At 47.9% G+C, this 19,934-nt stretch overlaps 1 protein-coding gene across 1 annotated transcript in view; it reads left to right on the forward strand.

The window, feature by feature from the left end:
* Positions 1–19,934, forward strand: part of LOC135907652 (chymotrypsin-1-like) — a 79,706-nt gene that overhangs the window by 4,200 nt on the left and 55,572 nt on the right. The window contains exon 3 of the mRNA XM_065439347.2: positions 208–281. Within this exon, the coding sequence (XP_065295419.1) occupies positions 208–281 (74 nt within the window). The remainder of the gene's footprint in view (positions 1–207; positions 282–19,934) is intronic.

Below are 19,934 nucleotides of genomic sequence, written 5' to 3' on the forward strand. Positions count from 1 at the left end.
AAACAAAACGAATTACACGTCCGTTCTTGCTATTTACCTTATCTAATAGTATTTTCAATAATTGTCACTAACTAGTGCGTCATTTAGCATGTCTGACGCGCCTTCTAGCGTTCGCCACCACTAACATAACGGTTCATGAGAAGCGATACTTCTATCTCGAAAAAGCTACTATATTTAGTCTTCACATACGTTATATGACTATTGCAGGTTGTGGAAAATTGGGGCCAAGGGGAAGGATACACCACGGCAAGCCAACCTCCAAGGATAACATGCCGTGGATAGTAAGTGAAACTTCTGTTGTTTATTATTGTTCCTATATGTGAGATTTATACCCAGCGCACGCACTTGCATAGAAGGTTAGGGCAGGAAAACATGCTTTGAGGCAAAAAATTGAAATAGCAAAATAAGCTGGGAACGATGCTGCTCGTCGTGTTTGCTTTTAATGCAAATGACAAATACTGAAGAAAACAGTGTACTAAGGAATGGTGACAATATAGCTGCCAAAATAGTTCTGCGGAATCCCGCAAGGTGGATGAAATTTCATGAAAGGAAAAAAAAATGTTCTCCATTCCACTGTAGCACGAAGCTATATATACAAATGGAATCCATAGAAATGAAACGTATACAGATTTCCGAGAGAAAGAACTTCACAGCTGAAGAAACATTCGCCTCGTCTGAGGTTCGATCCCGGGACCAACGCCTTCCCGGGCGGTCGCGCTATCATCTGAGCTATCCGGGAGGCTAGCAGACCGCAGAGAGAGGGTAAATTATTTGAAACCTCGAAGCACTGGGGCACTGACCATGACAGATCAGTTCCGTGGAGTCACGCTATAGAAAAGCTCATTAAAGGGGAGAAAATTGTCGTCCACCTTGCTGTAGCACGAAGCTACAAAGGAAACCAACCCAGGTTGCTAAGTGACCTGCGAGCTTCGTCCTCCAGTAGGGCGGATGCCATCTTTCCCCTTCGTAGCAACGTAACTGTATTGAAATTGTAAAATTTACAAAAACGCTCTATAGAATAAAGTCATATTGTTCTTCACATTACGTCTGGCTTAAATGAACCCCTTAGAACGGACTCCCGTAACCGCCTGACCAGCCGGGCGTTATTTAGGTTTTCATTCACACTTTTCGCCTGACCTACCGTAGGTTTCGACGTACCATGAACCAAAATACAGCAAAGAGAGAAGAAAAGATGGAAAACTCCCGGTTTTAAGGGTCGCATAATACCCTCCTTATACCCCTTGTCTATTAAATGGCGTTTTGCTTGCAATGCTTCTTCCATAAATATCTGCGAAGCAACCGCGCTAAATATTCACACCGGATATGAAGTCAGATGCATGCATTGGTGATTCGTGCACGGAAGTGGCTTAGTGGCTTGCCATAACATTTCAAGAAAATTGAGGTGAATGTGATCTAGACTGTTCTGATTTGATGTTCTGTTCTGTGATATTGTAACGAAGACTGAAGACGGAGTCGTACAAAATAGACGCTTCTCTTTATTGGCGGGCCAGAACAAAAACGTGCAGCTGAGGCGCTGCATCGTATTTCATGGCGCCGACATATGCGCGTGCCGTCACGCGGTGCGGGAGCCCCACATCATTGTATCAATTGCCCCGGATGCGAAAAGCGACCATCTCGGTCAAGTGAAAAAGTTCTTTCAGCGACAAGAAATGGAGCTCCTCATGTACATCTCGGCGTTCACGTACGGGCATAGTAGCGTTTCATGCGCACTACATGAACAACTTCAGCGCGAGGACGACGATGGAGCGAACCGGGATCAGAGCTGCAGGGGACGACTTCGTAGGTCACGTCACTGAGGCGGCGTGTAACCTTGTAGGGACTAAAATATCGACGGAGCAACTTTTCCGAGAGCCCACGGCGACGGATGGGCGTCCAGACCCACACGAAGTCGCCGGTGTTGTAGTGGACGTCGCGTCGACCCTGGTTGTAGCGAAGGGTGTCGGTATGCTGTTGGCTCCGGATACGTTGCCGAGCAAGCTGGAGTGCTTCTTCGGCTCTTTGTACGAACTCTTCCGTGTGTTCGCTGGTCGGGTTATTATCAGCCAGAGGTAGCATGGCGTCAAGTGTTGACGTGACGTGGTGCCCGTATACAAGTTCGAACGGCGCAAACTGTGTAGTCTCCTGTACAGCAGCGTTATACGCGAAGGTCACACAGGGCAAAGCTCTTCCCACGTCTTGTGGTCTACGTCGATGTACATGGACAGCATATCTGCCAGCGTTCTGTTCAGACGTTCAGTTAACCCATTTATTTGAGGGTGATACGCAGTGCTCTTGCGGTGTGAGCCAAGCGTCAGCTGAAGAACGTCCCGCATAAGCTCGACTGTAAGTGCTGCACCGCGGTCGGTGATAAGAACAGACGGTGCACCATGGCGTAGGGCGATGTGGCGTACAAAGGACTTGTCCACGTCATATGAGTTTGCTTGCGGAATAGCTTCGGTTTCGGCATACCGGGTTAAGTAGTCGTTAGCAACGACTATACATTTGTTGCGCGAAGAGGTCACTGGGAATGGCCCAAGTAGATCCATTCCTTTTTGTTGGAACGGTGCTTGAGGAGAGTCCACAGGGTGGAGAAAGCCAGCTGGTTTAACTGGTGGTTTCTGGCGGCGCTGACAATCACGGCAGCATTTCACAGAAGAAAAAATACCTGGCCAGTAATACATCTGGCTTAACCTTGCTAATGTCTTAGCGAATCCCACGTGTCCCGCGCATGGCTCATCATGGCAGGCTTGCAAAATGTCTTGGCGCAGTGCCGACGGCACGACAAGGAGGTATGTATTTGGACTGCTTTCGCAGTTTTTCCTGTAAAAGACGTTGTTGTGCAAAGAGTACGATGATAAGCTGCGCAAGAGCGAGCGGAGTAAGACAACTTCAAGTCCTTGAAGATGCTCGATCAGCGGCAGCAGGTCAGGGTCAGCGCACTGGTGCTCAGCCATTTTTATGGCATCAATAACGCCGACAAATGGAAAGTCATGGTCAGGATCCGAGGACTTTGTAGGGAGTGGTGCGCGTGACAAACAGTCAGCGTCGCTGTGCTTCCTTCCAGATCGGTAGACAACTGTAATGTCGTACTCTGGCAACCGCAGGCTCCAACGGGCTAGTCTGCCTGCAGGACCCTTGAAGTTGCCAAGCCAGTACAGGGCGTAGTTTGATCGTTGACAGCCCTAAATGGTCTACCGTACTAGTAGAGTCGGAATTAACTAATTGCCCACGCAACCGCTAAGCATTCTTTTTCAGTAGTTGAGAAGTTTTTCGCAGCCTCGGTGAGACTGCGGCTTGCATAAGCAATGGGGCTTTCCGCACGAGCTTGCCGCCGCACAAGAACTGCACCGAGGCCCGTATTGCTGGTGTCAGTATGAATTTCAGTGTCAACGTTTTCGTCAAAATGAGCAAGTATTGGGGCCGCTTGCAAACGCTTCCGCAATTCATTGAACGACTGCTGCTGCTCGTCCACCCAAATGAAAGGCACATCGTCGCGTGTGAGCCATGTCTGATGTTCAGCGATTCTCGAGAGTCCCTTGACGAAGCGCCTATAATATGCGCACAAACCAAGGAAGCGTTGGGCAGCCTTCTTGTCTGTGGGTGGCGAAAACTCGGCTACGGCAGCTAACTTTTCGGGGTCTGGTCGGACGCCTTTAGGACCAACGACGTGGCCAAGAAATTTGAGCTCTTAGAACCCGAAGTAGCATTTTTCTGGCTTGATCGTTAGGACGGCAGTACGGATCGCCGCGAGGACACTCTCCAGTCATGCGAGATGTTCGTCAAACGTGCTGGAGAACACGACGACGTCGTCCAAGTATACGAGGCAGGTTTGCCATTTGAGTTCACCAAGCACGCTATCCATCATCCGCTGAAAGGAGGCAGGTGCCGAACAGAGATCGAAGGGGAGAGCTTTGAGCTCAAAGCCCGTCAGGTGTCACAACCGCTGTTTTTTCATGGTCCTGTTCATCAACTTCGATTTGCCAGTGCCATGACTTCAGATCCAACGTAAAAAAAAAACTTTGCATGTTGTACACGACCCAATGCGTCGTCGATGCGTGGCAATGTATAAACAGAGCGCTTCGTGAAAAGGTTCAACTTTCCATTATCTACACAGAAGCGTAGTTGTATTTCTTTCTAACACTACAGGGGAGGCCCACGGGCTTGTGGTCGGCTGGATCACATCGTCTTGGAGCATCTCTTTCACCTGATGCTTGATCGCTTTCCTTTCCACTGGCGATACTCTGTAAGGATGCTGACGAACAGGACGTGCAGACTCTTCCGTTATAATGCGATGCTTTGTGAAGGACGTGCGCCGTACTTTGGATGACGTTGAAAAACAGCCTGCAAATTCATTCACGAGACCCTGTCGACAGTCTTTCTGATAGTCTGGCAGAGCAGAGTTAACGTGAATCCGTTCTTTTAGGCTGGGTAACTAAGATTGCTGAGGCGATGCGATTTCTAATGTGGCAATGTCAGTAACGTCAATGATTTCGCGAAGAAATGCGATTGTCGTTCCTCGCGGTACGTGCCGATACTCCTTGCTAAAATTTGTTAGCAAGACGACCGAACATTTGTTGCGCACCTGAAGAAGCCCTCTGACTATAAAGATGTGGCGCTCAAGAAGCAGGGGGATGTTTGCCTCAGGAATTCCTTCGGCGTCGTCCTCCATGTCCCATCGGACAAGGGTAAGCACGCTGCTCTTGGGTGTCAACGTGACGTGATCGTCAGCTACGCGAAGCGCGATGTCATGCTGGTGGTCATTGCTGTTTGCTATTTCTTGCGTAGTAGCGGAGCTGACTCTTGACTCTTGCAAGTCAATGATGGCACCGTTTGCCTGAAGGAAATCCATGCCGAGTATAAGGTCCTTTGAATATTCAGGAAGAATGACGAAGTCACCGATGTACGTGAGGCCCCGAACGTTGACTCGCGGCGTGCACCGGCCCATTGGAGTTATCAGATGCCCTCCTGCAGTATGAATTTGAGTTACGGTCCGTTGCGTGGAAACTTTGTTCAGTATGCGCGCGAGATTCAGGTTTATAATAGACGTGTCCGTACTCGTGTCCATTAACGCCGTGACTTCGTGGTCATCTATGGTAACCGGTACGTCGCAAGATACTGACATCGAACTACACTGTTTTGTCTGCGTCTCAATTACATCATATCGCGGTCGTCGTAGTGGAGGATCTTCAGCGTTCGCAACGTCAGCGACCTCACCTCCGCAGGTCGCTGGACTCAGTTTTCCCGGGAGGCAGGGCTGGATGAGCGACGCCTTGTTGCTTTCGGCGTGAAGACGGGGCTGGAAGACATGTTTCGGGTGGGTGACGGTGACCGAGGGACACGGAATCGTGAGGCGAACGAGGTCCTGGTGTCCGCAAAGTAGGCTTCAATCTCCAGGGGGCGTTCGCCATTGCGCGGGCATGGCGCATCCAGTGAAAACGCACGGAGGCCAGCTCGGCGGTAAGGACACGTCCTATAAAGGTGATCGGCTTCACCGTAATGAAAATGGAAACACAAGGGCCTCTGGTCTGCAGTGCGCCATACGTCGCTCTTGCGGGGTGGTCCTGTTTCAGCCATGAATGGCGTACGGCGACGCCTGAAGCTGCCAGTTGCTTGTTCAATGGCGCGCACACCATGAAAGACCGGGACGTCGCGCACATCGCAAAAAATCGGGGACAGCGAACTTCGCGCAGCTTCTGCATACGATATGCGAGGCTGTGGCTGTCCTACCTCCTGCTGTGGTGTCTCGCGTCGCTTTGGGACTTGGACTGCCTCCCTGATTTCCTCCCGGACGACCTCAGCCAGAGCGAGGCGCGGTACCGATACCGGAGCAACCTCAAGCTTTTGAAGCTGTTCAAGCACGACAAGCCTAATGAGCTCCCGCAAGGCGTCGGTATTGTGCAAGGGCCCAGCGAGAGGCAGCGGTGGCGTAGAGGTAGAACACCCACCTCGCGTGCAAGAGGTCCGTGGTTCGAATCCCGCTGCCGGTGATTTTCCACCGGATTAAAAAAAAAATCCGCGTGTTGATAAAATTGCACAAACAGGCCTGGAGTGTGGGCTGATCCCGGTGACCAGAACCGGTAACGCACTCCCTCACTAGAGCAGAATTGGCCACCCTGGTGCAGTACTTGGCCACAACCTCCTATATGAACACAACAATCAAACCCCGGCCCTCAGTCCCCAGCAGCTGCGCAGCAACTGACCACGGCGGTGGTCAGACCTGCGACGCAGCAGAGGGTGCTAAGAATCACTGGCTCCGGAAAGGCCGCCAATGGAATATGAACCTGGCAACGTTTAACGCTAGAACGTTATCTAGTGAGGCAAGTCTAGCAGTGCTAGTGGATGAGCTAGAGGGAAGTAAATGGGATATAATAGGTCTCAGTGAAGTTAGGAGGCCAAAAGAAGCATATACAGTGCTAAAAAGCGGGCACGTCCTGTGCTACCGGGGCTTAGCGGAGAGAAGAGAACTAGGAGTCGGATTCCTGATTAATAAGAATATAGCTGGTAACATACAGGAATTCTATAGCATTAACGAGAGTGTGGCAGGTCTTGTTGTGAAACTTAATAAGAGGTACAAAATGAAGATTGTACAGGTCTACGCCCCTACATCCAGTCATGATGACCAGGAAGTCGAAAGCTTCTATGAAGACGTGGAATCGGCGATGGGTAGAGTGAAAACCAAATACACTATACTAATGGGCGACTTTAATGCCAAGGTAGGCAAGAAGCAGGCTGGATACAAAGCAGTGGGGGAATATGGCATAGGCACCAGGAATAGCAGGGGAGAGTTATTAGTAGAGTTTGCGGAACAGAATAATATGAGGATAATGAATACCTTCTTCCGCAAGCGGGATAGCCGGAAGTGGACGTGGAGGAGCCCGAACGGCGAGACTAGAAATGAAACAGACTTCATACTCTGCGCTAACCCTGGCATCATACAAGATGTGGACGTGCTCGGCAAGGTGCGCTGCAGTGACCACAGGATGGTAAGAACTCGAATTAGCCTAGACCTGAGAAGGGAACGGAAGAAACTGGTACAGAAGAAGCCGATCAATGAGTTAGCCGTAAGAGGGAAAATACAGGAATTCCAGATCAAGCTACAGAACAGGTACGCGGCTTTAACTCGGGAAGAGGACCTTAGTGTTGAAGCAATGAACGACAATCTTGTGGCCATCATTAAGGAGTGTGCAGTGGAAGTCGACGGCAGCTCCGCTAGGCAGGATACCAGTAAACTATCTCAGGAGACGAAAGATCTGGTCAAGAAACGCCAATGTATGAAAGCCTCTAACCCTACAGCTAGAATTGAACTGGCAGAACTTTCGAAGTTAATCAACAAGCGTAAGACAGCTGACATAAGGAAGTATAATATGGATAGAATTGAACATGCTCTCAGAACGGAGGAAGCCTAAAAACAGTGAAGAAGAAACTGGGAATTGGCAAGAATCAGATGTATGCGTTAAGAGACAAAGCCGGCAATATCATAACTAATATGGATGAGATAGTTCAAGTGGCTGAGGATAGTTAGTTAAATGGGGTTTAATGGCGCAAAAGCGGCTGAGGCTATGCTGCGCCAAACACGAGGTGTTTTTAAAATCAAGTTTATGGAGGAAAAGGCTTTGTTAATCTATATTGTATGTAAAAATCCAGTGTCGTGTAGAAATTTACGGAGGTCACATAATGGGACTAGCGGATCGTCACCTAAAATTAGAGCAGGGTGTAAAGGTATGTGTAGTGGATATAATTTGAGCAAAAGTGTTCGTCTGTGTGTTTCAGTCTGCGTACATGTGAGTAATATGTGCATAACTGTTAGTGGCTGTTGACATTTCTCGCATGTTGGTGTGTCTTCTTTCGTAAGTAGTAATTGTGCGTGAGGTGTGTGTGCCCAATGCGTAGTCGGCATAAAACTACTTCGATGAACCGCTCTTGATGACAACACGACTTCCACTCGCCAACTATGGGTTTCGTGAAATGTAGTTTGTTGTCGACACAACGGTCCCATTCGCGTTGCCATTTTACCGTGAAGGCTTTTCTAATTGCACGGATGCTATCATTTTATGGGAGTTTCGTGTTTGTAATATCTTTGCGCGCTGCCATCAATGCACATCTATCAGCTGCTTCGTTACCTGGTATCCCAACATGGCTTGGGACCCAACAGAAACGAATTGACCTCCCGTATTCGTTAAGCACCAACATGTTTAAAATGTCTCCCATCAGGGGTTCACACTCAGATTTCAACTGTAGAGCCTTCAGTGAGCTTAACGAGTCAGTATATATGACTGCATGTTTGGGTTTATCAGTTATAATCTTTTTAACAGCAACCCAGATAGCGTAAACTTCAGCCGTGAAAACAGAAGCGTGTTGTGGTAATCGAATACTTGTTTCCCAATTTTCCGCTACGGCCCCCACACCCACGTGATCTTTTGTTTTGGAGCCATCAGTGTAATATTGCATGTTATTTTGATATTTGTCCTGAAGTGCACGGAATTCTTGTATAATGTGTTCGTTTGGGATGCCTCTTTTCTTTAGATGTGTTAACGTCCAATCACATAAGTGTGTGAAATCGTACCACGGGGCCAACCGTTGTGGTTTCTTGGCAACCTGGAGCACTTCGTGGGGAATGTCATAATCCCGACAGTATTGCTCATACCGCAGGACAAGTGGCCTAATCGTGTTCGGTTTATTTGTGTAGTGTAAGCGTGTGTTGCATTGTGTGAGGATGTTGTAGCATATATGTTGGGGTGATGACTGAATTTTGAGTACGTAGGAAAATGTGAGGAATGCTCTGCGCTGCTGTAAGGAGGGCTCATTACACTCGACGTATAAACTTGGAATAGGTGAAGTTCGGTAGGCACCACTTGCCAGTCGCAGTCCAAGGTTATGTACCGGATCAAGTCGTTGGATGTAGGACTGTCTGGCTGAACCGTAAACCACGGAGCCGTAGTCTAAAAGGCTACGCACAAGAGACCGGTAAATACGTATAAGACAGGTTCGGTCGGAACCCCACTGCTTATGAGATAAAACTTTGAGGATATTCAATGCTTTATTTGCCTTAATCTTTGGTGTTTTAATGTGGGATAGGAAGTTTAGTTTTTTGTCAAAGGTTACTCCCAAGAATTTATATTCTTGTTGCACCGGCAGCGCGACATCATTCATTTTTAAATCCGGGTCTAAATACAACCCTCGTTTTTGCGAAAAAAGCACTGTAACAGTTTTCTGAGTAGAGAAGCGCAAGCCATTTTTTTCAGCCCACTCCATTAGTTTATTTATTGTTATCTGGAGCTGCCTTTCACATGTTCCTAAGTTGGAGGTGCGGCACGCTATTTGCAGATCATCGACGTATATGGAGTGCATAACAGAGGTGGAAATGACGTTGTTGACAGAGTTCATTTTTACTATAAAGAGTGTTGTGCTAAGTACGCAACCTTGTGGCACGCCGTTTTCTTGGATAAATGTGCGCGAGAGCACAGTGACTAGACGCATTTGGAATGTTCTATTGGACATAAAATCAGCCAGACAGTTTAGCATTTCGCCACGGATTCCTAATGAGGCGAGGTCACGTAAGATTCCAAATCTCCACGTGGTGTCGTACGCTTTTTCTAGGTCGAAAAACACTGCCAGGCAGTGCTGTTTTTGTAAAAATGCTTCACGTATTTCGTGTTCGAGTCGGACGAGGAGGTCTATCGTTGAACACCCTTTTTTATAGCCGCACTGGTGAAAATCAATGGAGTTCCGTGTATCAAGCGTGAAAGTTAATCTTACATTTACGAGACTTTCGTAAGATTTCGCCAAACAGCTTGTCAGGGCAATGGGTCGAAAGCTGCTTGGGGATGTGGGGGATTTACCTGTTTTTAAAAAAGGCACAACTATTGCGTTTTTCCAACTCTTTGGCATGCTTCCAGATTCAAATACTTTGTTAAAGAATTCAAGGAGAGCCTCTACGGATGCTTGGGACAGGTGTGCGAGCATGGAATAATGGATCCTGTCGGGACCTACTGCAGTTGTTTTGCCAGCACAGAGGACCCGGTTAAGTTCTTGTACCGTGAATGGAGCGTTGTATTCATCCCTTGACATACAAGCAGTTGGTAGCTTCTCCTTTTCTGCTGACAGTTTGTATTTTGAAAACGTGTTTGAATAATTGGCCGAGCTAGAGATGTTATAAAATGTTCCCCAAGTATATTCGCTTGTTCTTGTAGTGTTGTTTGAGTGCCTGAAGGTGTAAGTATCGGTATCGTGTATGATGCGTAGTCCCCCTTAAACTTCCTGACCTGTTCCCACATCCTTTTGGATGTGACGGTGCTATTAATTGTCGATACGTATTTTTGCCAGGAAGACTTTTCTGCCTGTCTGCGGATATATCTAGCTTTCGCTTTAGCTTGTTTAAAATTTAGAAGGTTGTCATATGTTGGGTACCTGCGTAAGATTCCCCAGGCCTTATTTTGCTGCTTTTTAGCTACGGTGCATTCATGTGACCACCAAGGATTAAGCTTTTTCGGAACAACGCCAGAAGATTGCGGAATGGCCTTTTCGGCTGCAGAAATAATACAGTTAGTAAATTTTTCGTTAATTTCGTCAATGCTTAAATCTGTTAAAGTCAGCTCCTCTAGCCTGGCACTTTCTGTGAAAACAGACCAGTCTGCGATTCGTAGTTTCCAATGGCGCGGTTTGTGAGATAATATGGGTAGTGTTGAGGTGAGGTTGATTATACCCGGTAGGTGATCACTGCCATATGACGTCTCCAGTACATCCCATTTAAAATCAGCAAAAATGTCGGGAGAGCAGAATGCTAAATCGATGCAGCTAAAAGTACGTGAACTCGGTGAAAAATGAGTTGGTGCCCCTGAATTTAAAAGACAGATGTTATTAGTCAAAATAAAATCTTCGATAAGTTGTCCTCTTTGGTCATTCTTATCGCTACCCCAAAGAGTGCAGTGGGCATTAAAATCTCCAACTAAAACAAAAGGCTCCGGCAGCTGGTCAATTAAATCTTCTAAATCTCGAGTTTTGAAATGGCTATGGGGAGGAATGTACAATGAACAGATGGTGACAGTCTTAAATGACAAAACGGTGACAGCTACTGCCTCGTACGGAGTATTTAATGAAACGTTCCGTGTGGGAATGCCGCTTTGGACGACAATAGCGACACCTCCTGATAAACGACTGGAGTGCTCGTGGTCTTTTCTTACGACAGTAAAACCTTTAAGAAAATGTGTATGTTTGGGTCCTAGGTTTGTTTCTTGGAGGCAGAGTGCCACCGGTGATAATTTACTTATAATATCTTTGATGTCACCTAGATTGTGGATTAGGCCTCTACAATTCCAATGAATAATAAAAGCCATCTTGAAATTGAAAGGTAAAATAATGGCACTACGAAAAACTAAGAGGTGGGGTTATAGGTGACATGGATAAAAAGGCTAATACAAATGAGCGATAACCTTCAGGTTATCGCTTTCTTATTTTGGGTGGTTATTGGGATCTTGTCCCTCTTACCGCGCTCAAAGGAGCGCTTGTCCTTCGGTGTCAATGACACCGGGGTTTTTGCGTCGACCTCCATCGCTCTCTCTGAGGCGCTGGAGGATCGAGAGTTAGGCGCCGAGACACGTGTCTCGGGCCTTGGGGTTCGCTTGATCTTAGGGCCCTGCGGGACTGGTGTCTGCAGGGCCGTCGAAGAGGGTGGAGCAGTACTGACTGCTTCCACCACGGGGGCGGGGGGAGTCACTGCGGCACCACTGCGCGTGGGCTCGCAGGACTCCGGAGGCCTCTGTGACGCTGCCCCCGCCTGCGTCACTTCGGCATAACTTCTTCGCGGAAGATACGAAAGCCGCTTTCGGGCTTCAAAGAACGAGATTTTTTCTTTTACAGTTAGAGCAATGACTTCTTTTTCCTTTTTCCAGCAAGGGCAGGACCGTGAATAAGCTGGGTGATCTCCCTTGCAGTTAACACAATGTGGGGAAGAAGTGCAATTCTCAGATTGGTGTTCGTTGGAGCTGCATTTAGCACAAGTTGTTTGTCCTCGACATGCATGTGAAGCGTGTCCAAACCTTTGGCACTTGAAACATCGTCTAGGGTTTGGAATATATGGTCTTACATTGACTTTAACCTAAGCTGCATCGAGCGAGGTAGGCATTACGCTTGTTCCGAAGGTGAGTATAACGTGTTTGGTGGGGATTTCTTGATCGTTTCTGCGGATTACTATTCTCTGTACCTTGGTAACATTTTGTTCCTGGAAACCTTCCAGCAGTTCCTCGTTGCTTAATCCAATAAAATCTTCTTCAGAAATTACTCCCCTACTTGTATTGAGTGTTCTGTGGGCTGAAACAGTCACTGTCGCCTCGCCAATACTGGTAAGTTCAGACAGCTTATCTGCTTGATCTATACTATTCAATTCTAGGAGGAGGTCCCCGCTAGACATTTTGGAGGCTTTGTATGTTTGTCCAATTTTATCTTTCAGGCCTTTGGCGACCAGGAATGGAGAAAGCTTTCTAATAGGCGTGTTACTTTCACTATGAACTACATAGTATTTGGGGAAGGATGGAGCGTTGCTTCGAAAGGAGAATTGAAACGGTACTTCGGTGCGGCATCTTTTGAGACGCCGATCATAGACAACAGAGATTTGAGCTGCCATAGGAAAGTGTGTGTGTTCGGCAACAGCGCCGACCGCCCACCACGGAGCCCAACGAGGGGACGCGGCAGGGCTTGTGTCCAAGCCTGCACGACGCCAGCCGTAGGCCATCACTATAACCAAGTATGGTGTACCCAAGGTAGGATATCCACACAAGGTTAACCCTTGCCGCCGTAGAGAAAGGAAGTAAATGGAAGAGAGAAGAAGACAGGAAAGGTAAAAAAGTGAGAGATAAAGACGAAGGTTTGAGGAGAGAGAGATAGGAAGAGGCGACTACCGATTTCCCCCGGGTGGGTCAGTCCGGGGGTGCCGTCTACATGAAGCAGAGGCCAAAGAGGTGTGTTGCCTCCGCCGGGGGGCCTTAAAGGTCCGATCACCCAGCATCGGCTCAACCTCCAGGATCCCCCTTTCCCCGGACACGGCTAAGCCGCGCACGACTACACGCGGAAGGGTCCAACCCTCGTGTGCTTGGGTCCGTGGTGTCGCAACACACCAAACGCCTGCTGACGCAGACGCCCCTGCAGGGAAGTGGCTGATGAGTTCTATAGAGATTTATACAGTACCAGTGGCACCCACGACGATAATGGAAGAGAAAATGGTCTAGAGGAATTCGAAATCCCAAAAGTAACGTCGGAAGAAGTAAAGAAAGCCTTAGGAGATATGCAAAGGGGAAGGCAGCTGGGGAGGATAAGGTAACATCAGATTTGTTGAAGGCTGGTGGGCAGATTGTTCTAGAGATACTGGCCACCCTGTATACGCAATGCCTCATGACCTCGAGCGTACCGGAATCTTGGAAGAACGCTAACATAATCCTAATCCATAATAAAGGGGACGCCAAAGACTTGAAAAATTATAGAACGATCAGCTTACTGTCCGTTGCCTACAAACTATTCACTAAGGTAATCGCAAATAGAATCAGGAACACCTTAGACTTCTGTCAAGCAAAGGACCAGGCAGGATTCCGTAAAGGCTACTCAACAATAGATCATATTCACACTATCAATCAGGTGGTAGAGAAATGTGCGGAATATAACCAACCCTTATATATAGCTTTCATTGATTACGAGAATGCGTTTGATTCTGTTGAAACCTCAGCAGTCATGGAGGCATTACGGAGTCAGGGTGCAGACGAGCCGTATGTAGAAATACCTAAAGATATCTATAGCGGCTCCACAGCTACCGTAGTCCACCATAAAGAAAGCAACAAAATCCCAATAAAGAAAGGCGTCAGACAGGGAGATACGATCTCCCCAATGCTATTCACAGCGTGTTTACAGGAGGTATTCAGAGACCTGGATTGGGAAGAATTGGGGATAAAAGTTAATGGAGAATACCTTAGTAACTTGCGATTCGCTGATGATATTGCCTTGCTTAGTAACTCAGGGGACCAATTGCAATGCATGCTCACTGACCTGGTGAGGCAAAGCGCAGAAGAGTGGGTTTAAAAATTAATCTGCAGAAAACTAAAGTAATGTTTAACAGTCTCGGAAGAGAACAGTAGTTTACAATAGGCAGCGAGGCACTGGAAGTAGTAAGGGAATACATCTACTTAGGGCAGGTAGTGGCGGCAGATACGGTTCATGAGACAGAAATAATCAGAAGAATAAGAATTGGCTGGGGTGCGTTTGGCAGGCATTCTCAGATCATGAACAGCAGGTTGCCATTATCCCTCAAGAGGAAAGTGTATAATAGCTTCGTCTTACCAGTACTCACCTACGGGGCAGAAACCTGGAGGCTTACGAAAAGGGTTCTACTCAAATTGATGACGACGCAACGAGCTATGGAAAGAAGAATGATAGGTGTAACGTTAAGGGATAAGAAAAGAGCAGAGTGGGTGAGGGAACAAACGCGAGTTAATGACATCTTAGTTGAAATCAAGAAAAAGAAATGGGCATGGGCAGGACATGTAATGAGGAGGGAGGATAACCGATGGTCATTAAGGGTTACGGACTGGATCCCAAGGGAAGGGAAGCGTAGCAGCAGGCGGCAGAAAGGAGGGTGGGCGGATGAGATTAAGAAGTTTGCAGGGACAGCATGGCCACAATTAGTACATGACCGGGGTTGTTGGAGAAGTATGGGAGAGGCCTTTGCCCTGCAGTGGGCGTAACCAGGCTGATGATGATTATGATGATGATGACAGCGAGAGGGTCACGCAAGCCTAATGAGCTCCCGCAGGGCGTCGGTATTGTCCAAGGGCACAGCGAGAAGGTCACGCGATAGGCTCCACACGTCGCGGTGATACTGCCTTGTTCTCTGCTACAGTGCCTTTTCCATTGTTATGGCTTCCGCGAGCAACTCTACAACGGTCTTTGGTGGGTTGCGTATCAGGCCACCGAATGACTCTTGCTTGACGCCGCGAATTAAGTTCCTGAGCTTCTTTTCTTCCGGCATGGATGGATCCGCGCGTCGAAAAAGTCGGCACACATCTTCGACAAACATTGCGACGCTCTCGTTCAGCCGCTGTACTCTCGCCTGAACTGCAGATTCAGCTCGCACTTTGCGATCGAGGCTGGTGTACGTGCTGATTAGCCGCCATCGGAATTCGTCCCATGTCGATAGGGCCGCATCACGGTTCTCAAACCCGCTCCGCGCATAGTCCTCGAGGGCACAGTAGGCGTTGCGTAGCTTGCGCTCTGGAATCCAGCCGTTGAATTCTGCGACGCGCTCAAAGTGATCGAGCTAGTCCTCTACATCCTCGAAGGTGTTCCCATGGAAGGACGTGGGGATGTATTGCTGGTTGAGGACGACCTCAGTCGGCGCGGTCGTGGAAGAAGATCGAACCGATGTATTCATCCTTCTTACTTGATTGGGCAGAGGCTTGTGCTCAGGCGGCAGTCCTTGAAGTCGACGGCTTATCCATACGTGAACTGGAGTCAGCTCGACCGGACTTCGTACTGGGCTTGTAGGCGGTATTCGATCTGGGAGTGGTAGCATGTACCCCGCACGACCACAAAAATGTAATGTAGATTGAAGACGGAGTCTTACAAAATATACGCTTGTCTTTAATGGCGGGCCAGAAGAAAAACGTGCAGCTCACGCGCTTCATCTTTCATGGCGCCGACCTATGCGCGCACCGTCCCGCGGTGCGGGAGCCCCACATCACTGTGTCAATATGACAGTTCTGATCTGTTTTGTTCCGATCTAGACTGCTGGTTAATGTGATCTAGACTGTCTTTACGGAAGGCGTAACGCTCCCGTCGAATACGTTACGAATGCTGTGATACACGACATGAATATCGAGGATCCAGGCTGAATATGCCAGCCCATCACTCAAATGTGACATGTGACAAAGCTTTCATGAAGATATTAGTTTCAGCATCTAACCACCATATTTAGACAAATCAGTGTTTGCACTTTAAACGTGCCACAAGGCAATGCCTACGACATTCATGAATTTACTTGGCCGTAAGCCTCGCGTAATGTCTCAGTGAAGCAATAATTGATGTTAATATTTAAGAAACGTACATATTTAGCGCTAAAGATGACCTGGATTTGCTCGATCATAGGGCGCAATTTGCAAAAAACGTTCACCAGAATGTGACACGCACGTTAGAACCAAGTACCAAACAAGAATTGCACTAGTCAGATTCGAAATGCACCCCCCCCCCCCGCTCCCCCGACCTCTTGATATCAAATTCAGATTTCCAATCTCGAAGTTCGAGCTTCTCAGCACTGTGGGTGCCATACGTTTATCATGGCCTTAAAAAATTGCGGCCTTCCAATGCAATCCCTCGTTTTACAAAGAAGTTCATCGTATTTTTTCACTTTTGGCCTTGAGAAATCCTGTGAGCGTTAGAATAAAATTGTAACTTTATACACGAGCGATCAACAACGGTACAATATAACTGGAGCCAAGGTTTCGACAAGGTGAATTGTCTTTGTCAGAGCAACAACAGCCACTTCGACAGAAAGTATATGTCATGCTTATGATCATTGGTCGGCAAAAGATAAGGTGACTAGCGTTGTGCCACAAAATATGGCTCGCTAAAACATATTAAACCCTTTATTCGTATTGCTCCCAAACTTGCGTTCTCAAGGGGAACTACCAATATTATTAGAAATAAAAGGTTTGTACTAAAGTGATTATAGAATGAAAGCTGCTTCCACAGCCTTGAGCCATCGTGGCATTGAAGCAGGGTACATAGGTAGATTTTTCTATTCGCGGATGGATTCCATGACAAATCAAATTTCCGCTTTTTTGACAGCTCTATGCGTTTCAATGGTGTTGCCCCTAACGTCCTTTTTGTTCAGGTCAGTTGATTCATAATTATTCTCGTCGTCTGACCTACAACGCATAAATAAATCACGAAATTTTCGTATAGTCGAAATCGCTAAACCCTAGGTCGGCAGAATGGACGGAACTGACTTAAGCTTACTGATAAAAATAAATTTTTTTGCTTAGGAATCACTCGCACTCCGACTAAACAAAGTGCTCCTCAACCGGCGCTCACTCCCACTGAGACTCATCAGACGATTACTAAATTGAGCACACTCTGGCTGAGGCTCGCTAAAACTATACAAAGCCAGCTTCTCTCGCACCAGAATAAGACACAAGCAGGCCCATTGAAAATCACGAGCTTTCACTCGGGCTTACGGAAATTGACATAATTTTGGATGAATGCATGCTAACGGAAACAGGGGATCAGACTCCTTTGAAATTCGTGGAGTTGCCCACTTACTCGCTTGATTAGAACTCGCAGGCTTACAAGTCACGGGAATTGCGTGCTCATTAAAACCATTGCTGAAGCAGAGCTTTCTTCAATATCACATTCATACTGACGTTTACCGACATGCACTACCACGCATCGACTTGCCCAGCCTTCGGCTCACACTCACATGTACCCGTTCTCGCTCATAATAACGTCCATTGACAGTCGTCGGCGCTCACTAATTATCAAAGAAGGGTTGCGAACTAAAAACAAAGATATCGGAGGACACATAAGCACTTATGAGTTGTGAATGCAAAAACATTGATGTGCAATTGAACGGCGCTGATGCTCTCTCTTCTCACACAACACCTGGTGCTCTGTAGCACCTTAGCAGGTGTTCCCTTTCGACCGCTCTGCCAAGCTGTGCTTCGTAGATGAGCTCAGAGAGTCAGAGCGAAGATGACGTGATGTCAAGGCGCTCCGCTCTCCCTTCCCACAATACCTTGTCAGCTATAGCGTCGTAGCAGGCGTTCCATTTCGACCGCTCTGCCAGGCTGTGCTTCGTAGAGGAGTGCTGAGAGTCAGAGCAAGGATGATGTGCCGTCAAGGCGATTTCCTCTCCCCTCACACAATACCTGGTCCGCTATAGCACCGAAGAAGGTGTTCCCTTTTGACCGCTCTGCCAGGCTGTTTATCGTAGATGAGCGCTGAGAGTTAGAGCGAAGATGACGTGATTTCATGGCGATACCCCCTCCCTTCACACAACACCTGGCCAGCTATACCGCCATAGCAGGCGTTCCCTTACGACCGTTGTGCCAGGGTCAGCTCCGTAGAGGAGTGCTGAGAGTCAGAGCGAGGATGACGTGATTTCAAGGCGATCCCCTCTCCTCTCACACAATACCTGACCAGCTATAGCACCGTAGATGTTCCCTTTCGACCGCTCTGCCAGGCTCTGCTGACTCGAGCAGTGTCGAGAGTCATAGAGAGCATGACGTGACATCGAGGCAATCCCCTCTCCCCTCACAAAGCACTCGGCGAGCTATAGCGCTGTAGCAGGTGTTCTCTTTCGACCGCTCTGCCATGCTGTACATCGTAGATGAGTCCTGAGAGTTAGAGCGAAAATGACGTGATTTCAAGGCGATACTCTCTCTCTTCACGCAACCCCTGGCCAGCTATACTGCCGTAGCAGGCGTTCCCTTTCGACCGCTCTGCCAGGCTCTGTTCCGTCGAGGAGTGGTGAGAGTCAGAGCGAGGATGACATGGCGTCAAGGCAATCGCCTCTCCAAGGCACGTACCCAGAGGGGACCCGAGAGGGCCCCCCCCCCCCCCCACCCTCCTGAAATTGAGCGGCATGCCCTCCTCCCCGCCCTCGCCACCAATGCTTACACACATTCCTTAAGCGCCGCCAAATCAATGTTGAGACTTGACAGCTCTACGGTGGTCAACATTTTGCTGCTTTTTTCACTCCATTTGGATGACAGTATTTATTGGTATCTCCTGGGTGTGAAGGGCAATTGTCTCATCGATTCGGTACCCGTGCGAGTAACTCAAGATGCGTTCAGTTTTCACCATCTAATGAACGGTCACGCGCATGGCTGTTGCTTCGTTAGTTCAACCTTCTTATATTAGACTTATCCAGGGACCACGACAGGGATTTGGTTCATAGTCAACTAGTCGGTATGCTTGAGGAACGAGTTGCAGCCGGAGAAAACGCCTGCTGGCTCTAACTTTTCCTTTTTCTCCAATAATACCGCGAGTGGCGGCTCGCCGCTTAGCTGCAGTTTGTCGGAACCATATGCCCGCGAAATGCGTTGAATAAAGGGAAAATAAAATAATGTCAAACAGCCTCCATCATCGCACCCTGCAATAACTCTTATACCTATAAGTAATATGACTGTCACCCGTTACCGGGTCTGGTGTTTTGCTGAGTGTACAGCACTTTGGGCAAAATTGGCAACTGGAAACAAGGGTCGCAGTAAGTTGGGAAATTAAGCCACGACAACAGCCAAACAGGACGGAAAAGCAAAAATTAACAAAGTTAAACATTGCTTGTGAAAATATTATTACGATATCATCGAGCGATGCTCAAGAAACGAGCCGCCCAGAGAACTACGATGAAGTTGGTCTGTGCAATTGGCGCGAACGAGCCTCGGCCCGGCTGCCTGGCTCCAGTGTAAATAGCCTGTAAATAGCCTCTTCTGTCTGCGTCTTTCCACACTCAACATTCTGGTGGAGGTCAGCGATCCCCGTACCCACCACGGAACTCAGAAGTGGTCGGCACACCGAGCTTGTCACCACGCCTCCCGGTGACGCACCCACCTCTGCAACGGCTTCGGCTTTTCCCACTGCTCCAATCGTCACGGTCACCCCACATCGCGACCCAGGTGTGTTCTCTGGCCTGGAGGGCCAGGATGTTGACGACTGGATCAAGCTCTATGAACATAAATAATGATCTTTCATGGAATTTGCATACTAATTATATTACTGCTAATGCTAATCGTAGGTTAGGATATCTTCGTCGTAACTTTTCTACCGTTCCTACTTCGGCAAAATTTACACTCTACAGAACCCTAGTTCGTTCAAAACATCAAAACATGAATACGCATCTGCCATTTGGGATAACAATCTAGCATCACTAACCGTAAAACTTGAAGCAATTCAAAATCGAG

The sequence above is a fragment of the Dermacentor albipictus genome, chromosome 10, assembly GCF_038994185.2.
Source record: "Dermacentor albipictus isolate Rhodes 1998 colony chromosome 10, USDA_Dalb.pri_finalv2, whole genome shotgun sequence".
In the NCBI taxonomy this organism is placed as follows: Eukaryota; Metazoa; Arthropoda; class Arachnida; order Ixodida; family Ixodidae; genus Dermacentor; species Dermacentor albipictus.